The 21,325-nt window shown below is 39.1% G+C and overlaps 1 protein-coding gene across 1 annotated transcript; it reads left to right on the top strand.

The window, feature by feature from the left end:
• Nucleotides 1-1,741: 1,741 nt before the first annotated feature.
• Nucleotides 1,742-20,771, top strand: elovl6 (ELOVL fatty acid elongase 6). Its single transcript, XM_060884671.1, has 4 exons — nt 1,742-2,011; nt 14,709-14,840; nt 16,513-16,664; nt 19,423-20,771. Exons 1-4 carry the CDS (start codon nt 1,929-1,931, stop codon nt 19,857-19,859), a joined length of 804 nt encoding a protein of 267 aa, XP_060740654.1. The 5' UTR covers nt 1,742-1,928; the 3' UTR covers nt 19,860-20,771.
• Nucleotides 20,772-21,325: the final 554 nt, after the last annotated feature.

Genomic DNA, 21,325 nt, shown 5'->3' with positions numbered 1-21,325 from the left:
ACTGTGAAGCATGGTGGTATTAGCTTCCTTTTAAGTCCTAACCTGTTAAGTCTTCTTGTGCGCTTCTTTGCCTAATTCCCCTCTTTATTCTTGTTAATAGTAATGCCATGCCCACCTCACCATACTACTTACTGTCAGAATATTCACAGAAAAGAATAAAAGAATAAAAAAAGATTTTCCTGAATGTTAAAGTGTGATGTTTAAGCTAAAACTGATTACTGCTTTTCTCAGAGCTGAAGCTCAGAGTACGAAGCTGATTGGTGGTGAGGCTTTGTGTAAAAATTCAGCTTCTTCACTGCCAGAATGGCTCGAACCCATCAGTTCTGGTATGGAATTTACCGAGGGTTAACAGTTTAGTGATAGGACACGCTTAGCTACATAACCTAAATAATATGCTAGCTAGTTTAAGAGCTAATATTTGCTATATAGTGTGATAATTGTATGCTTCCCTAAATACGTCTTTTGTTAACAAAAAAAAAGGTTTTTCCAAAACTGTGCAAATGACATATGACACAGTAAATGGACAAATCCAAACGATTCATCTGACCAATCCTAAACTCATCTAGCTGAACGTGTACAGAGACATTTTGAAGTAAAACAAAGCTTTTAAGGAAGTAACAGAGATCATCACTGGTGTCACTGGTGTGTAGCTAGCGCACTTAGCTTGTTTTGCCATTTTAATCAGAATACGAAGCAGAGCAGGTCGTTCAAATGGCTAATTATCCCACTAATTGGTGCATTAGTTCAATAAAGATTCAATAGTTAGCTTTGGAAGTTTTGCATATTTAGTTACTACAGTTTCTCATCATGGGGTCACGGTGTCTTAGTGGTTAGCACGTTCGCCTCACACCTCCAGGGTTGGGGGTTCAATTCCCGCCTCCACCTTGTGTGTGTGGAGTTTGCATGTTCTCCCCGTGCCTCGGGGGTTTCCTCCGGGTACTCCGGTTTCCTCCCCCGGTCCAAAGACATGCATGGTAGGTTGATTGGCATCTCTGGAAAATTGTCTGTAGTGTGTGTGTGTGTGTGTGTGTGTGTGTGTGTGTGTGTGCCCTGTGATGGGTTGGCACTCCATCCAGGGTGTATCCTGCCTTGATGCCGGATGACACCTGAGATAGGCACAGGCTCCCCGTGACCCGAGGTAGTTCGGATAAGTGGTAGAAGATGAGTGAGTGAGTTTCTCATCGGATCTGTAGAACATGATCACGCCCACAACGACATTAACAGTTGTGAGCTCACAAGAGACAAACTATAAGCAACTTGGAGCTGTTCACTTCTTATCTTGACCCTAGAGTTGTTTGGTGTAATAGTGAAGCAGTTATCCTGCACCTCTGGACACGCCCACTGACGGCTAATAAAATTATTACATTGCATAAGGTAAAGGTGTAGAATTGTTCATTGGGCATTAAAATAGAAATATGAAATAACTTGTTATTCTACATACATTTAGAAATGTTTAAAAAAACGACAGTATCAGAATGTGAGGGGGGAAACGAAGACAATTAGGAATAATATCATGACCTATTTGCATATCAGATGATTGTATTGCAAAATATAGTTGTATAGTTTAATTGTGTTTATATTTCACTCGTGCACCAAAAACCTGGAAAAATCCATCTTACTCGTCAGTGTGTGCAAAAGTCTGACCAAGCCTGCAAAGAAAGGAAGGAGCATTACAGCATAGCCAGAGAGGGCGTACACACACACACACACACACACACACACACACACACACACACACACACACTCACACACGCGCACACACTCACACACGCGCACACACTCACACACACGCACCATATACCGGTCTGACATCGCAGAACAAGTGAACACACACACTCACACACACCAGGGAGAGAGACAGAGACAGACGATCAGAAGGTAAAGACAACGCACTGACGGTAAAAGCGGAAGTTCTCGGTGCAGGAATCATGTCGGTTCTCGCGTTACATGAGTACGAATTTGAGAGACAGTTCAACGAGGACGAAGCCATCCGATGGATGCAGGAGAACTGGTGAGTACAAAATGTCCATGCATTATATGGAGAAATCCAGCCTGCTCATGTCCGGGGCATGGTGAGGTTCTAGATCCTGGGGCTTTCGGTTCTCTAATGAACGACACCATGTCATCTGACGTCATAGTCTTTATTTTCTTTTAATATCAAAACAAAAACCCTGGAATGAAGCTCCATCTTCTCCATGTGAAACCCTATTTACCCTTCAGAGCTTCACTAATCTACTGTCAGAACGTTGCATTACTTCCTTTGTCCTGTCATTGGATTTACAGACGGATTAAAATAGATTAGATTTCAATACCTCATGCATGCAAAACTTTAATCAGATTCTGGAAACAGTGAAAAAATCTGATTCTGCATCAGATCACATCACATAAGATCACATCACATCAGATCTCATCAGATCATATTGCATCAGATCACATCAGTTCGCATCAGATCACATTAGATCAGATTGCATCAGATCACATCAGATCACATCACATCAGATCAGGGTGTATGTGTGTGTCCGGTTCTGTTCATAATTAGACGAGCTGTTAAACGACCAGTGGAGTGTTAATTAATAAAGAGTTGTTGTCCAATCAGATCTGGTGTCTGATTTACTATAGAATATTATGTGGATGAGTTTATTCTGGGTTTATTCTCTAATCTATAAGGGAATAACCTCCGGATTATAATGAAATGATCCGAATACATGAGTCATTTATATTCTAACATTATTATACACATATAGATTAGACACATACCATTATTATAGACACATAACATTATTATACACATATAGATTAGATACATAACATTATTATACACATATAGATTAGACACATACCATTATTATAGACACATAACATTATTATACACATATAGATTAGATACATAACATTATTATACACATATAGATTAGATACATAACATTATTATATACATATAGATTAGACACATAACATTATTATACACATATAGATTAGACACATAACATTATTATACACATATAGATTAGATACATAACATTATTATATACATATAGATTAGACACATAACATTATTATACACATATAGATTAGACACAACATTAAACCTTCTGGACATTCATGTATTTAAACGATTACTTCCTGAATGTAGGGCGTCAAATCCCACCATCCTGCGATACAATTGGCTGGTTATTTCTAACCCATGAGCGCTCCGGTGATTGGACAGCATACGTGGCGGGTTTGTAACAAACCAATCCGAGAGCAGGACAGGGCGGGATCAGTCGGAATGCGGGTGGGTCTTATAGAACATTATTGCAGTTGTGCTGCTCCCACGTGGAGTCGGGATACATAGCCGTTAGAACGGTCCAATCAGAGTCTCTGTGTAATGTCTGCTGACAGATCTATTGACCAATCATATTTCAACGTGTCTGTTCCGCGCCTGCAGGTTGCTGTGTGACAAGATGCCGGTTTAACTGATTCATAACGTAGCATCAGTTTATAACATATAATCTGTTACATATATAACATATAAACTCTTACATATATAACATATAATCTGTTACACATATAACATATAATCTGTTACATATATAACATATAAACTCTTACATATATAACATATAATCTGTTACACATACAACATATAATCTGTTACACATATAACATATAATCTGTTACATATATAACATATAATCTGTTACACATACAACATATAACATATAATCTGTTACATATATAACATATAAACTCTTACATATATAACATATAATCTGTTACACATACAACATATAACATATAATCTGTTACACATACAACATATAAACTCTTACACATATAACATATAATCTGTTACACATACAACATATAACATATAATCTGTTACATATATAACATATAAACTCTTACATATATAACATATAATCTGTTACACATACAACACATATAAACTCTTACATATATAACATATAATCTGTTACACATATAACATATAATCTGTTACATATATAACATATAATCTGTTACATATATAACATATAATCTGTTACATATATAACATATAACATATAAACTCTTACATATATAACATATAATCTGTTACATATATAACATATAACATATAATCTGTTACACATACAACATATAAACTCTTACACATATAACATATAATCTGTTACATATATAACATATAATCTGTTACACATACAACATATAACATATAATCTGTTACACATATAACATATAATCTGTTACACATACAACATATAAACTCTTACACATATAACATATAATCTGTTACATATATAACATATAATCTGTTACACATACAACATATAACATATAATCTGTTACATATATAACATATAAACTCTTACATATATAACATATAATCTGTTACACATATGACATATAATCTGTTACACATATAACATATAAACTCTTACATATATAACATATAATCTGTTACATATATAACATATAACATATAATCTGTTACACATATGACATATAAACTCTTACATATATAACATATAAACTCTTACATATATAACATATAATCTGTTACACATATGACATATAATCTGTTACACATATAACATATAATCTGTTACATATATAACATATAACATATAATCTGTTACACATATGACATATAAACTCTTACATATATAACATATAAACTCTTACATATATAACATATAATCTGTTACACATATAACATATAACATATAATCTGTTACACATATGACATATAAACTCTTACATATATAACATATAATCTGTTACACATATAACATATAATCTGTTACACATATGACATATAAACTCTTACATATATAACATATAATCTGTTACACATATAACATATAATCTGTTACATATATAACATATAATCTGTTACATATATAACACATATAAACTCTTACATATATAACATAATCTGTTACACATATAACATATAATCTGTTACACATATGACATATAATCTGTTACATATATAACACATATAAACTCTTACATATATAACATATAATCTGTTACACATATAACATATAATCTGTTACATATATAACATATAATCTGTTACACATACAACATATAATCTGTTACACATACAACATATAATCTGTTACACATATAACATATAATCTGTTACACATATGACATATAATCTGTTACATATATAACACATATAAACTCTTACATATATAACATAATCTGTTACACATATAACATATAACATATAATCTGTTACACATATAACATATAAACTCTTACATATATAACATATAAACTCTTACACATATAACATATAATCTGTTACACATATAACATATAAACTGTTACGTTTATAAGGCTACGTTTTCATGTTATAATAATAACTTAGGAACATTTTTACACCTAAACAAGGAAAAGACCTTAACACTTTCATTCACACTTACATGAGCATTTACATTAACACTTTCATTAACACTTACCATCTGAAATCACTAATCTATCTTTATTAACACGTCACATGTTAACACGATCAATGTTCTGTAGTAAAGTTTTGATTTGCTTCATCATATTTTCAGTGATTTATATATTTAATGAACAAACCAACAAGATAAACTTTAACGACCACAAACACTAGTCAATGTTTTAATATAAGACCACAGTCTATTGGTGCACAGTCGGTCTCTCTGATATCTGTAGAATATCTATAATATATATCTGAGCTGTGTGTTAATAATAAAACAATAATAACTCCCACCTTCTATCAAACCTGAATAAAGACTGTGTAATAAATATTTAATAATCACATTTATTGTTGGATGGTAAATGAGCTCTCAGGGTCAGATGGATGAACTGTGTTTATTTTTTTTATCATATGTTGTTTTAAACACTCACAATTCAGTGGTTTATGAGAAAATATTTTTTATCTACAGTATTTTCATGGTTCAGATTTGGAACAACACAAAGTCTGACAATCAGCTCTCATGTATAGCATCATTTATTCACAGACTTCACAGACTTCACCTTTGTTCACAGACTTCACCTTTCATTGTGGTAAAGTATTAGCACTTAGATGAATATGATAAAGTGTTTTGGTTCAGAGATCTTGTTTTACAACAAAGAGCCATGCTAATAGCCAACCTTACCAGTGTAACGTCTTGTGCTAATTAGCATGGAAGTTTACACTAGCTGGCTAGGTCACGCCCTGCAGTTGAAACCTGATAAAGTCAAGTTTTGTGTGTCAAATATAAACGAGTAAGTAGGACATATTTTAAATACCATTCCAGAAAGTCATTCAACTTGAAATTCTTCTGATGGAATGTACGATAGCTCAGTATGATCTTTCTTACTCTCGAGGTTTCTTGAAACCTGAACATCAATGAATAATCACATGTGTGAGAGTTTATGCCACAACAAATTCTAGATTAGTCATTAATGTGTGGAAATCATAGCTTACTGATCTCCTCAGAAAAGGCTTTTTTATCTCCAGATCTGGTTCTTGAGGTTGCATTTAGGGTTGTGTGTTTGATTTTGTATGAATGAAGGGAAAAATACTGGATTTGTTTAGTTTTTTTTGCATCTCATTAAGCTTTGCCCACTGAGCCAGAGGTACAGCACTTGATATAAATAATCTTGATAGACGTAGATGTCAGGAATTGCTGATATTACACAATTTTTTTTTTTTACACAATTTTTCATGGCTAAACCTCACTCACTCTCTCACTCATCTTCTACCGCTTATCTGAACTACCTCGGGTCACGGGGAGTCTGTGCCTATCTCAGGCTTCATCGGGCATCAAGGCAGGATACACCCTGGACGGAGTGCCAACCCTCCGCAGGGCACACACACACACTTATTCACTCACGCACTCACACACTACGGACAATTTTCCAGAGATGCCAATCAACCTACCATGCATGTCTTTGGACCGGGGGAGGAAACCAGAGTACCCGGAGGAAACCCCCGAGGCACGGGGAGAACATGCAAACTCCACACACACAAGGTGGAGGCGGGAATCGAACCCCCAACCTTGGAGGTGTGAGGCGAACGTGATAACCACTAAGTCACCGTGCCCCCCTATGGCTAAACCTAAATTGCCTAAAGTTATATGATGTAGTACTTTGGCTACTATAAAACATAACTCAAAATCTACAAAAAGAACTCATTGTGCACATGGTGATTAGAATTTCTTTGAAATAAATTTGAAGACCAGCACATTTGAGCATTTGAGCGAGGAAAACCTTAAAAATTAGGTTTAGTACACAATCATTCAAACGTATTAATATATAGCTTCATAGTCGTGCACTAGCTAGCAGCACACGTTAAAAACTATGATCTATCAGGCTTGTATGCTTCAACAATTATATTTAAAATTTCACCTAATTATGCATCACAGAAATATATTCAAGTGACACTGATTTGATCCTTTTGTCCATCAGTGATACAACGATATATTCAAGTGACAATGATATTTGATCTTGTCAATCTATCTACTCAAAAATATCCTTTAAACAGTCATTTCCTTGCTCTTTAAGGCAGGCTGATTAAAACATTTCACATTTGTAATTAGCACTGAATAATGATTAGCCTCAACTGTCAGGAACACAAACACCTCCCATAGTGTAAAAGAAATTCAGGAAGATATCTTGATTTAGTCTCTCTGAAGAATATAGCATATGGTGACATGCTTTAATGGATTTATTTTGGGAAATGAAGCAGCCGGTGTTGTTTTGTGCTGTAAACAAATCAAAAAGCTAAATTGCACACGGTTCCACTGGGATGTCAGAGTCACCCCCTACAGAGCGGTTGGGCTAACGGCCAAAAATACAGATCTTTCATTATATTGTCGGTTTTCTAATAAAAACTGAAATATCACTGCGGCTGCGTGAAAAGCACAAGTAGCTCAGCTGATTTGCCTAGAATGCAAATTACCTCTCAACTACTTTTTCTGCTTTACACTGAGGAACGTAGCTAATGCCTTTGCTGGGTCAGGTGTGTCCATGTAGCATGGGGAACTGGGGTGTGTTTCCATCACCAGAATTCTGCTTCACAAGTTTGAAAGAAAGGTTTTGTTCATCATGTGACTCTACAGACACCACATACATGTTTACGTCCATCTCCCACTGATCTGCACAGGTATCAGGTGATACAGGACGTAAAGTATTCACGCATTATATAAATGACTCCTTGGCTCAGAATATGATGTCTAATCAGACAGAAATCAGACAGGCTGATAGCTGGGTCTGTTATATACAGTATCAGATCTGCATGTCAGAGATTAAACACTAGTCCCTGGCTGTTTCTGTAAGCTTCAAGGTTAAAGATAGAGATCTTTACCTGTCCTTGACAAACCGTAACACACGGGTGCTGTGCTCAGCACAATCACTCGAAGAATAAATATGTCGTTTGTTTTGAGGAGAGGCGTCTCTCACTCTGTACACACTCTGAATCTTCTCTCATTCGCAAAAAATGTCACACTGTTAGATGCAGCACTAGTGAGACACAGTCACACATTTTAAAGGTCATTCATGTTAAAAAAATCCATTTACACCACAGTGCTGAATTCTGCATCCTGATTGGTCAGAAGGTGTTGATTAATTTTCTATAACAGCAGCTCTGACAGGAGCGCAGGTTTATATCACACACCGGTTCTAATACCGTAGTGTTTCCATAGCAACACATAGCATTCACAGGAATGTGTACAGCGAAAACTCTTCAACATAATCGTTGATGTCGTGTTTGTGTGTCAGCTTTTATAAATGATATTTTTATCCCAGTCAATGTTACCTCCCCGTTGGCTGGCGACCGAACACAAGTTTGTTCAGTAAGGTAATGTTGTATAAAGAGAATTAGCCTTAGATGAGAACCTGGAGGTCAGTCGTTAATCTGGTGTATTTATATTCTCTCCTCAGCACACATGACTGAAGACAGGTTTGTGTTTTAGTGCCACATGAAGGCAAAGATGATGTTTATTTCTCTGGGAAATTCTGACTTCTTACAGACACACAGGGAAATGCTGATTTATAGAGATAACTTTTTTTGAGAGTGTGTGTGTGTTTTCTATACCATAGGAAAGTCACTAGCTATTCGCTTCAGCTAATAATGTCAATACAATCGCAAACTTAGTCTGTAACATTTAGATTAACAATCACTAATCACAAGTCGTATCACTTGTGTCTTGTCACGTGGACGTGGCCTGTCCAGCGTACATGAAGGTAACTGTTGTAGCTGTTTATAGATTCTGAGGCTAATTAGTTAAACACAGTGTTGTGTTTTAAACATAATGAGAAGGTAACTGAGTGTTGGGTCAATTTGTGAAGGTGGAGCTAAGAAAAGGATGACCCACATGCACCATGGGATTAATTTGAGATATAATTCAAGACAATTCATTGGAGGTGTTGTGTTACTGTGTCATTGCTGTGTTTGTATAGAATTGAGAGGATCTAAACAATTAATGGTCCGTCCACACATGCACATTTAAAAAAAAAACAAACCTCATGCCGCTTTGTTGACTAATGTAAAGACAACGTAGCTGATGGTAACATAGACGTTTATTAAATTTTTATGGTGAATATCGTGCTGAAAATACGCACCATAAGTCTTTCCCTTGTTATTAATCCCCTCACAGAGGAACCATAATGAAATTCACCCAGTTTATCAGTCACTTTGTGCCTGAATCCAGCAGCTTGGGTAGGTGCATGCTTAAACACGTCCATTTTATTTCCCTTCTTCATAAAGCATCACCATCATCCTCAGCCTCAACACACACACACTCACACACACACACATACGCACACTCTCACGTTTGATTTCAAGGTCAGTGTAACGATGTAGAACATGGTGCTGTATAGAGCAGGGCTGTGAACTTCTCAAGGCGATTGAAGCATCAGCGAAAACAAACCCCGAACGCATGTGTGCTGATTTTGTGCCCTTTTTCCCGTCATCGTGCTGTGTTCACTAAAACCACACCAGCTGTTCTCGGAGCTCGTTCTGCTAACGTCGCTCTTCTCAAACTGCAATTAGGCTGCAGATTTTTGTTGCCTCGTGCACTTTGTTTGCGTTTTAAATTAACTGGAGATGCAGTTCGAGTGAGAATCAGCTTGGTCCAGATGTTCGTTGTTGTAGGTGGAGTCATCATTAATCACCGTCTGCTCAGGGTTTGCTGAACACATGGAGGGGAAAAGCGAAGGAATAAACAGAAATGAGAAAGAAGAAAAGCAATAAAAAGTTATGACTACTTAGTGTCACGTCACATTCTCACATGACAAAGTGACACATAAAAGGATGGTGGTGTCACAAGTGGTTAAGGCTCTGGGTTGTTGATCAGAGGTTCAGGGTTCGAGTCCCAGCACTGACAAGCTGTCACTGTCGGGCCCTTGATCGAGGCCCTTAACCCTGTCTGCTCCAGTGATGCTGTATTATGTCTTGTGCTCTGACCACAACCTCCAAATCAGAGATATGTGAAGAAAAATCTTTACTGTGCTGTAATGTAGATGAGATAAAATGCCCCCTTTTTAAAACCCGTTCTATTACATTTAAAAAAAAAAAAAAGTTTTGACTTCATACTGTTTTTGGCAGCAGAAAGGGAAAGGAGACATGGCAAGGCAGAGTAATAAACCTCAGGGAAATATGTGCACCCCTAGGGAATGTTTTCATCGTGCAGAATTGAACGCGCTCACTGCAGCCAATTTACCCCTCATTCGCCCTCCACACACACGTGTGATATCCTCGTCGTGTGGAATCTTTCAGGAGAGACTCATGAAAACACACAGTGTCCTTTAGTTCTGATTATCCACTGAGTCCAAGGACATGACAGACAACCATACACACTGCAGTGTTATTTATTTTACAATCATTCAATAATTAATTTTTTCAGTATGTCCCAGAACAAAGCTGTACCACAATATAGCTAGCTAGATAGTACTAAAAAGCATGGCTAATGCGTCTGTCTGAAGAAAAAACTAGCGAAAAATGCTGCTAAAAGGCTAGAAAGGTTCCCAAGCCCAGAAATGCTACCTGTATATCATTAGCATAGCATCTCAAAGCAAATAGACACTTAAGAATTAAAAAGAAAACCTGACTGTTAACTGACAATAATAAAGTTTTCTTGCTAACGCTAAGTAGACATTTTATTTGGTCTCACAATGAGTACAAATATATTATAAACATATTTATTTTTTTTCTAACATGTTGCTGTTAGCTTCAGGACAAAGAGAGAGAGAGAAAGAGAGAGAGAAAGAGAGAGGTTTGAACTGTACAGTGCTGTGAGGTGATGGTGTGCTGCCCTTCTTTCGTTTCTTAACAAAAGACATCGCTGTGAAGAATAGAGGAGGTCAAGAACGACTTCATTGTCTTCACTTGAGTAATGAAGTAGGCGGAGACCCAGCGATGTTTAGTGTCCTTGTACGACCCCCTTCAGTTTCTTCCTTTTTTTTCCCTCAAGGTCATCAGGACTAAAAGACAAACTGGAATAGACCAAGCAGCTCAAAGCCTTTAATTCAATTTATTGATCAAATCTTTCTTCCACTCCTAGAACACAAGTTCTCCTGGGATTTTTGTCCCCACAGAACACACACTGTAGTTCCTGGAAAGAGAATAAAGTGTCTCGCTGTTAGGGACGTGGGCGTTGGCATGGCCGACTGCTTCGGTTTACTCCCATAATTCCTGCTGTCAGTATTTTCAGATTCTGGCAGCGAATGACAGAAAGCAGCGATGCCAAGATCTTGATTATGACATCACACTACTGCTGATCTACACGTGGCTCTGGAACATTTTTGCCCTGATCATGGTTTCTGCCTTTTTTGAGAAGGTATTGATTTAGTTCCCGTAACGTCGGCTCTGCCTGGTGTTCTAATACGTTATCGTTTCCATAGTAACAGCCCGTTGTCAAGAACGGGTACGTCAGACGTTCCATATATACAGATTTAAAATGTGCATCATCGTTGATATGATGAAATTTCCTTTAAGTATTAAAATTTCTTTTATGTTTGTGTATCATGTGGTGAAGGAGTCACCTGTGTGTGTGTGTGTGTATGATGTGGTGAAGGAGTCTCCTGTGTGTGTGTGTGTGTGTGTATGATGTGGTGAAGGAGTCTTGTGTGTGTGTGTGTGTGTATGATGTGGTGAAGGAGTCTCCAGTGTGAGGAGATGTGTGTGTGTGAGTGTGTGTGTGTGTATGATGTGGTGAAGGAGTCTTGTGTGTGTGTGTGTGTGTGTGTGTATGATGTGGTGAAGGAGTCGTGTGTGTGTGTGTGTGTGTGTGATGTGGTGAAGGAGTCTTGTGTGTGTGTGTGTTTGATGTGGTGAAGGAGTCTCCAGTGTGAGGAGATGTGTGTGTGTGTGTGTATGATGTGGTGAAGGAGTCTCCAGTGTGAGGAGATGTGTGTGTGTGTGTGGTTATGTTGTGGTGAAGGAGTCTCCAGTGTGAGGAGATGTGTGTGAGTGTGTGTGTGTGTGTGTGTGTGTGTGTGTATGATGTGGTGAAGGAGTCGTGTGTGTGTGTGTGTGTGTGTGTGTGTGTGTGTGTGTGTGTGTGTGATGTGGTGAAGGAGTCTTGTGTGTGTGTGTGTTTGATGTGGTGAAGGAGTCTCCAGTGTGAGGAGATGTGTGTGTGTGTGTGTGTGTGTGTGTGTGTATGATGTGGTGAGGGAGCCTCCAGTGTGGGGAGATGTGTGTGTGTGTGTGTGTGTGTGTATGTGATGTGCTGAAGGAGTCTCCAGTGTGAGGAGATGTGTTTGTGTGTGTGTGTGTGTGTGTGTATGATGTGGTGAAGGAGTCGTGTGTGTGTGTGTGTGTGTGTGTGTGTGTGTGTGTGTGTGTGTGTGTGTGTGATGTGGTGAAGGAGTCTTGTGTGTGTGTGTGTGTGATGTGCTGAAGGAGTCTCCAGTGTGAGCACTGTGTACAAAGAGAGCGAATAGAGAGAATAAAGAGTGAGAGAATAAAGTGAAACAATAGAGAGAATAAAGATAGAGAATAGAGAGAGAGAGAGAGAATAAAAACTGCTCAGCTGCTATATAAATATCTTGTATCGAGGACGTTTCCCAAACTATATAAAGTACAAACTGATGATCTTTTATTAAAATAAATATAAATGTTCAGGACTGACAGACTGCTGTGGGGAGAGGAATAATCCACATGAACACAGACACAGAACGAGTCCATATGGATTTGGAATAAATAAAAAAAGTTTAATACAATAATTTTGTAAGGGGTCACGGTGTCTTAGTGGTTAGCACGTTCTCCTCACACCTCCAGGGTTGGGGGTTCGATTCCCACCTCCACCTTGTGTGTGTGGAGTTTGCATGTTCTCCCCGTGCCTCGGGGGTTTCCTCCGGGTACTCCGGTTTCCTCCCCTGGTCCAAAGACATGCATGGTAGGTTGATTGGCATCTCTGGAAAAATTGTCCGTAGTGTGTGAGTGTGTGAGTGAATGAGAGTGTGTGTGTGTGTGTGTGTGTGTGCCCTGTGATGGGTTGGCACTCCGTCCAGGGTGTATCCTGCCTTGATGCCCGATGACGCCTGAGATAGGCACAGGCTCCCCGTGACCCGAGGTAGTTCGGATAAGTGGTAGAAGATGAATGAGAATGAATGAACAATAATTTTGTTTGTAAATCAGCTAAATAAAATAATAGTGTTGATATTACAGACAGGACTCGTGCAGCCCATAGACAGGTGTGAAACAACAAAATGGTGTGTAGGTTTGCTGCAATAATTCAGACTTGCTCTGAAAAGAGCATTTAGGGTTATTTTAAGAAACTAAACAAACACTAACTGTGGCATTTCCGTTCTAACACTGAGTATGAAGTCAAACACTGCAGCTGGGTGGAGAACAGAGACTCAGTCATGCATGGGAATGAGACTGAACTGCAGAAATCCTGCTGATATTCTCCTGATTCCTCTGAAAAATACAATCATATTAGAATTTGGTTTTATAGTAAACAACATCATGAAAATAAACTCTTTATTGTTGTGAGTATGGGGGGGGTCACGGTGTCTTAGTGGTTATCACGTTCGCCTCACACCTCCAGGGTTGGGGGTTCGATTCCCACCTCCACCTTGTGTGTGTGGAGTTTGCATGTTCTCCCCGTGCCTCGAGGGTTTCCTCCGGGTACTCCGGTTTCCTCCCCCGGTCCAAAGACATGCATGGTAGGTTGATTGACATCTCTGGAAAATTGTCCGTTTTGTGTGATTGTGTGAGTGAATGAGAATGTGTGTGTGTGTGTGTGTGTGCCCTGTGATGGGTTGGCACTCCGTCCAGGGTGTATCCTGCCTTGATGCCCGATGACGCCTGAGATAGGCACAGGCTCCCCGTGACCCGAGGTAGTTCGGATAAGCGGTAGAAGATGAATGAGTGAGTGAGTGAGTGAGTGAGTGAGTGAGTGAGTGAGTGTTGGATATCTGTGGACATTAAAGACTCACTCACAGTTGCTCCATATTTTGATTAAGATACATCCACATTTCCATCTGCTTTCATTTCTTTTTTGGGACTGAAAGACACGCCCACATAGGGGTCATAATATTTTAATGTATGGACTCAGAAACACACCCACATTTCCCTAGAAGGTCGTAAAGACACGCCCACTTAGAGCTGCTAGACGCTTTCATTTCCATATATATATATGGATTATAATGCACACGTTCTGTTATCTTCAAATGATTGATTCTGATTTGTTGATTATTGATTCCTGAACACGTTCCTCATTTGCCGTCTTGGTGTTCGTTCCCTGGTGCAGGAAGAAGTCGTTCCTGTTCTCTGCGCTCTACGCAGCCTGCATCCTTGGCGGCCGGCATGTGATGAAGCAGAGGGAGAAGTTTGAACTGAGGAAACCGCTGGTGCTCTGGTCCTTAACCCTTGCTGTGTTCAGGTAAACCGCATCACTACCAGTGAAGTAATAATGCTAATTCATTTGGTGGAATGAAAGCTTACACAGTATGTATAAAAATGTGATATTTTCACCGAATGACAGCTTGTTTTAGGAAAATATGGGCGGAGCCAATCGCATACTTAAATAATTCATCCCCTAAGTTTTTCACCCAACGTTAGTCAGCTTAGCAAAATATACAAAATAATGGTTAGCATCATGATAGCTAGCTTGGTACTGCACTTAGCTACTGAAATTTTTTGTCAAATAAAATAGTTTTTCTAACATTAACACAAACCTGGCTAATCTGTAACGTTAAGAAGTTATAGTGTATTTTTATAGTGTATAAATAATATGTTAAGGTGAAGACCAAGGGGTCACGGTGGCTTAGTGGTTATCACGTTCTCCTCACACCTCCAGGGTTGGGGGTTCGATTCCCACCTCCACACCGTGTGTTTGGAGTTTGCATGTTCTCCCCGTGCCTCGGGGGTTTCCTCCCGGGTACTCCGGTTTCCTCCCCCAGTCCAAAGACATGCATGGTAGGTTGATTGGCATCTCTGGAAAATTGTCCGTAGTGTGTGAGTGAATGAGTGAATGAGAGTGTGTGTGTGTGTGCCCTGTGATGGGTTGGCACTAGGGTTGCAAAGGGGTGGAAATTTCCCGGAAACTTTCCACAGGAACTTAATCTGGGGAATTCTGGAAATATTCCAAATTGGAAAATTTATGGGAATTTACAGGAATTTATGGGAATTTACAGGAATTTATATGAATTACTTGGAAATATAGGGACATTTATATAAACTATATCATATACAGACATAAATAAACATTGTTTGGTCATAAGCAGACATGCAGGCAAACTCCACACACACAAGGCGGAGGCGGGAATTGAACCCCCAACCCTGGAGGTGTGAGGCGAACGTGTTAACCACTAAGCCACTGTGCCCCCAGCAACTAGTTAAATGACCCTAAAATAAAGTGTTACTGTGCATGTTATGGAAGAATGCAAATACCTGCAGGGGGTTTGGCCTCAATGGCCCTCCAGTAAGCAGTGTGCTGTGTGCAAGTGACCGAGGAACGTAGGGTACAAATTCAACTTAAATTCCATTAAATCTTGTTGTTTTAAACAAAATTATACTGCAAGATTTTTTTAAACTACATTTAAGTTCCTTGTTATAGGAAACTGCATTTTTTAAAAATTCCCAGTTTATTTCCATATATCCCGTTAATTCCCATGGAAAGTTTCCAGCCTTGAAAATTCCCGGAATTTTGCAACCCTAGTTGGCACTCCGTCCAGGTGACCCGAGGTAGTTCGGATAAGCGAAAATGAGTGAGTGAGTGAGTGAGTGAGTGAGTGAGTGAGTGAGTGAGTGAGTGAGTGAGTGAGTGAGTGAGTGAGTGAGTGAGGTGAAGACCAAAGTCACTGGTGATAAAGTAGAACTGAAGCTCCGCCCCCGAAGTTTGCATGCATAAAGAAATAATTTTATTTGATTCATCGTCTGCTCAGTTTTGTAGAGTTATGTCTCGGTGAAAGGATGGATTTACAATAATAATGTTTTAAATTATTACAATTATTACAGTTTTAATTTGAGTCTTTCCTGCTCTGATGCACACAGTTATACCTCTTGTAGTAACACAGCCTCAGTAACACACTGCTGTATCTTTTCTACATCAGTATATTCGGTGCCATTCGCACGGGGAGCTACATGACGTTCATCTTGATGACTAAAGGCCTGAAGCAGAGTGTGTGTGATCAGAGTTTCTATAACGGACCCGTCAGCAAGTTCTGGGCGTACGCCTTCGTGCTGAGTAAAGCACCGGAGCTCGGTGAGGCCTACAGCAATCCCATCCCTCCTTTTTTATTCATCGATTTCAGATAAAAGCCCCCTGGGTTAAAAAATCCCTTTAGCAGAAAGCACCATAATTATTAAAAACATACATATATATATATATATAAAATGTAACCGGATTGTTTGCTCTATGCAAATGAATGAATGAATTTTTAATTTGAATTCATTCTGATGAAGTTAAGACATAAAAAATGCTAAATCATAATGATTTTTTATTATAATTCTGAATTCATTCTGGTCAAGTGTAAACCTCAGACAATAACAGAAGATCTTTGACATGTTCTAAACATTTCCATGTCTGTGAAGAGACGCTGAATTAGCCAGCATTGTTCTACAGATATGAAGCTTGTCCACATTCTCCAGTTACACATCACAGGGATGTCTCATTAACAACACCTGCTGTTAAACATGTACAATCGCTCCGTCACACACAGACGCACACACACGCACAAACACACCACCCTAACCTTGTTCTTTTTAATCATACACCCATTTGACTCATTCTAAGACACACCCAGTATGAGCGCTGATGCTGTGTGTGTGTGTGTGTGTGTGTGTGTGTGTTTTGTAGCTGTGTGAACATACACCAACAAACGGAGCTCTCCATCTCACTTGTAGGATCATGTTTTGCTTAAACATTTATTCACTGTCAGTGATCCATCGGTGTAGAAAACACACACACACACAAACACACACACACAAACACACACACACGGACACACACACACGCACACGGACACACACAGACAATGTAAGCTGAACATCAAAAGGCATCTTCAGTAAATCCAACACGGTTCTTGCTCTGTTTATTTTGATCAGCACTCAGTGTGCTGTTGTTCTTATCTGTAGTTTATCTGATTTTGTCATGACCTTTTCATGACCTTGAGTCGTCTACATCCCAGTTTTATCGTCTTTCACTCGAGTCTTTTAGCTCTTCGGTCTGTCTTTGTTTCCCTACGTTCACACTAACAAGTGACTGAGCAACAGGACAATGTTTATTTACATAGACTATCCTGCTATATAGAAGCAGCAAATCAAAAACGAATGATTCCTCTGACTTCCTGTAGCACATGTGGTTCAACGTTCCTTCAGTTTCCCGCTCAGAGCATTTTAGTCCTTATCTGTGATTAGTTTGCACAAAAAAGAAAGAAACGCTTACAAGCGTGTTAAGTTTACTCTTATCATAGAAAGAAGAAACATTCAGGAAGATCATTGATGTCACTGGTGCATGCACGTAGCTAGTACGGTTAGCTTGTTTTGCTAATCTAATCTGAGAACAAGGCCGGTATGAGGCCGAGCACTTAACATCACAAAATAAACAAATTATCCTCAAAGTTTACATATAAGGAGACTCTGTAATGTGAACCTCGATCGAACGTCAAACCTCGAAAGCAATTCCAAGATTAATCCACAAATGAAGAGAAATTAAACTAGGTGTTTAATCAGGACAAAAGTCATGGCACCCTATAAAGTTTGGCCGATTGCAGGCAACCGTGCTTGATCAGGGTGTTTCTGATTGGCTGTCGGATATAATTTTTGGTCTGTGGAACTTTCCTCTAATCCGCAACGACACCAAGACTCCAGCGACGTTAAAACCTAACAGCACAGCTGTATCTGACAGATCGTATCACAGTGTCACTGCTGTACTGAGAATGAACCTCCCCTGCCATCAGAGGAAGTGTGTTAATACACTGCTACTGTTTTACAGCCATGATTCAGCTCATTAGCAGTGTTCACTTTAAAGCCACATCAGTCTCAGTTCCTGTGTCAGGTTACACAATGTTCAGGAACGGTTCAGATACCGCTGCCATATCGCAGAAACCCTATTGATCAGCAATAAAAGATTTTTCAGAGGATTGTTTGCATTGGGAAGCCATTTCTTTCTCCTTATTCCTCTTATCTATGATCATGTTTGCTTTTATAACCATTTAACATTTCATGGATTGCGCAAACAGAAGTGTTTCCAGTCTAGTGATAGGATTTACTGCGAATTACAGGTGAAACACAGAGATAACGATTTTGCCATGTCACTGTGATGGAGCAGATAAACTATAAACTAACTAGTGGAAACAAACTGGGGATCGATTCTATAAAACTTTTTCTTTAACAAGCTTTGAAAAACCATCACTGCATTTTATTCACCGAGCTTCCCTTATCTACATAGTGAAAGGTGTCCTGTTTAGTCAGGCCATCAGTTCTAATTTTAAATGATCAATTATTATAAATCATTATAAACACTGAGAGTGGGATTATAAATCATTATAAACACTGAGAGTGGGATTATAAATCATTATAAACACTGAGAGCGGGATTATAAATCATTATAAACACTGAGAGCGGGATTATAAATCATTATAAACACTGAGAGCGGGATTATAAATCATTATAAACACTGAGAGCGGGATTATAAATCATTACTCTTGCAGAACTGTGGACTATATGGTCAAAAAGCACGGGTGTGAAACACAAAATGTACAGGGATGTTTATTGAGCTGTAATGTCTCCAACATAACATAGTATTTTACACTATAAAATAAATAATACAAGGCTGTTAGCTGTTAGCTCCACTTTTACCCCCCCCCCCCCCCCAGAGTATCTGAGAGGAAAAATGAGCTACTGAGAATTGAGCTGTAGTTTCTGTCTCACATATCTCTCTCTCTGTCTCTCTCTCTCTCTCTCTCTCTCTCTCTCTCTCTCTCTCTCTCCATCTCTATCTCTCTCTCACACACACACAGGTGACACCTTGTTCATCGTCCTGCGTAAGCAGAAGCTGATCTTCCTCCACTGGTACCACCACATCACCGTGCTGCTCTACTCCTGGTACTCGTACAAAGACATGGTGGCTGGCGGCGGCTGGTTCATGACCATGAACTACCTGGTTCACGCCGTCATGTACTCATACTACGCACTGAAAGCGGCGGGATTCAGGGTGTCACGAAAGTTTGCCATGTTCATCACTCTCACGCAGATCACGCAGATGCTGATGGGCTGCGTGGTGAATTGTCTGGTGTACCAGTGGATGCAGCAGGGCCACGAGTGTCCATCACACTTCCAGAACATCGTCTGGTCCTCGCTCATGTACCTTAGCTACTTCGTGCTCTTCTGCCAGTTCTTCTTCGAGGCTTACGTCAACAAAAACAAAAACAAGAACAACACTAAGAAGATCCAGTAAAAAAGAAGCACCAAAAGATAGAGATGAGGGGTGGAACAGTGTGAGGGGTTTATGGAACCTACGTTGATCTGAGGTTGATCTATGCTTGTGCATACTGTACTACTAACACAGATACACCTCCCCTCCACCAGGGGGGGCTCTACTGAGCTGCACTGAAGATTTACAATTATTATAATGAAGATAACTGAAAAAAGTGTCTTTATGTGACGTTTCTGTGCCCAATGCTATTCCCTACATTATATTTAAAAAAGCGTCTAAATATAAATATACAAAGGGAGCTTCATTAAAATGAGATTGAGAGAGTATGAGTTGAGGGAACATTCTAGATTTATTGTCTCAATTGTTCGTCTTTAAAGTTAATGTTAATAGCGTTAATGTTCCGTTTTATTCGTCTGTTTTTTAATTCATTAGATGCTTGCGTGAACGTAGCATAGTTTTGTACAATAGACACATCAACGCTGCAGTGTGTCTGTGTGTTCGTATGTGTTTCGTGTTCAGCATCACACGAGCAAAATTCTCTCAGGTTGTCGCGGAGAGTTCCACTCGATGTGCATATCATTTAGGGGTGAAAAAAAGCCTAAAAGATAAAAGATTAGCGAGTTGAACTAATTACGTAGGCCTGACATTTCAATGCCAATAAATGAAACCAATGAAATTGTAATAAAGAAAATATTTGCAGAAAATGAAAGACATTTTGTGACCCACTGCTCATCCATCAGCCATCTAGCCATTTATCCGAGCCCTTATTGCCCTTAGGGGCCATGACGTATTACTTCCTGTGGTTGAAGGTCAGTGTCTAACATCCTCTGTTGTGAAACGTGAGTACAGAAGATGGCCAAAGCTGTGGACTCGAGTGTGTTTAAACCTGCACCTTGTCTGTGTTCACTGTAATAAACCTGTTGTTGAATGGTGTTCGGTTGTGTTTCTGTTCTCCAACTTTATATCAACCCTAGTGATATTTCAGAGGACAATATAGATATTTTATCCATTTTAATAAAGACACCATCGAATTGCACAAAATGTTAGCAGCATGTTTTAAGTCTGCTCAACATCTGTCTTTACATCTGACCTCGAATATACATCATTCTCTTGACGTTTATATAAATAGTTCATCTTTCTAAATCAGAATATTTTTCTACATTTGTGATTACGTTTGAAATGAAAACTCTCATTCATTCATCTTCTACCGCTTATCTGAACTACCTCGGGTCACGGGGAGCCTGTGCCTATCTCAGGCTTCATCGGGCATCAAGGCAGGATACACCCTGGACGGAGTGCCAACCCATCACAGGGCACACACACACACACTCATTCACTCACACAATCACACACTACGGACAATTTTCCAGAGATGCCAATCAACCTACCATGCATGTCTTTGGACCGGGGGAGGAAACCGGAGTACCCAGAGGAAACCCCCGAGGCACGGGGAGAACATGCAAACTCCACACACACAAGGTGGAGGT

This window comes from Tachysurus vachellii, chromosome 13 (assembly GCF_030014155.1).
Source record: "Tachysurus vachellii isolate PV-2020 chromosome 13, HZAU_Pvac_v1, whole genome shotgun sequence".
Classification (NCBI taxonomy): domain Eukaryota; kingdom Metazoa; phylum Chordata; class Actinopteri; order Siluriformes; family Bagridae; genus Tachysurus; species Tachysurus vachellii.
Note: the sequence above shows the minus strand (reverse complement) of the source record. Positions and strands in the feature narration are given on the sequence as shown.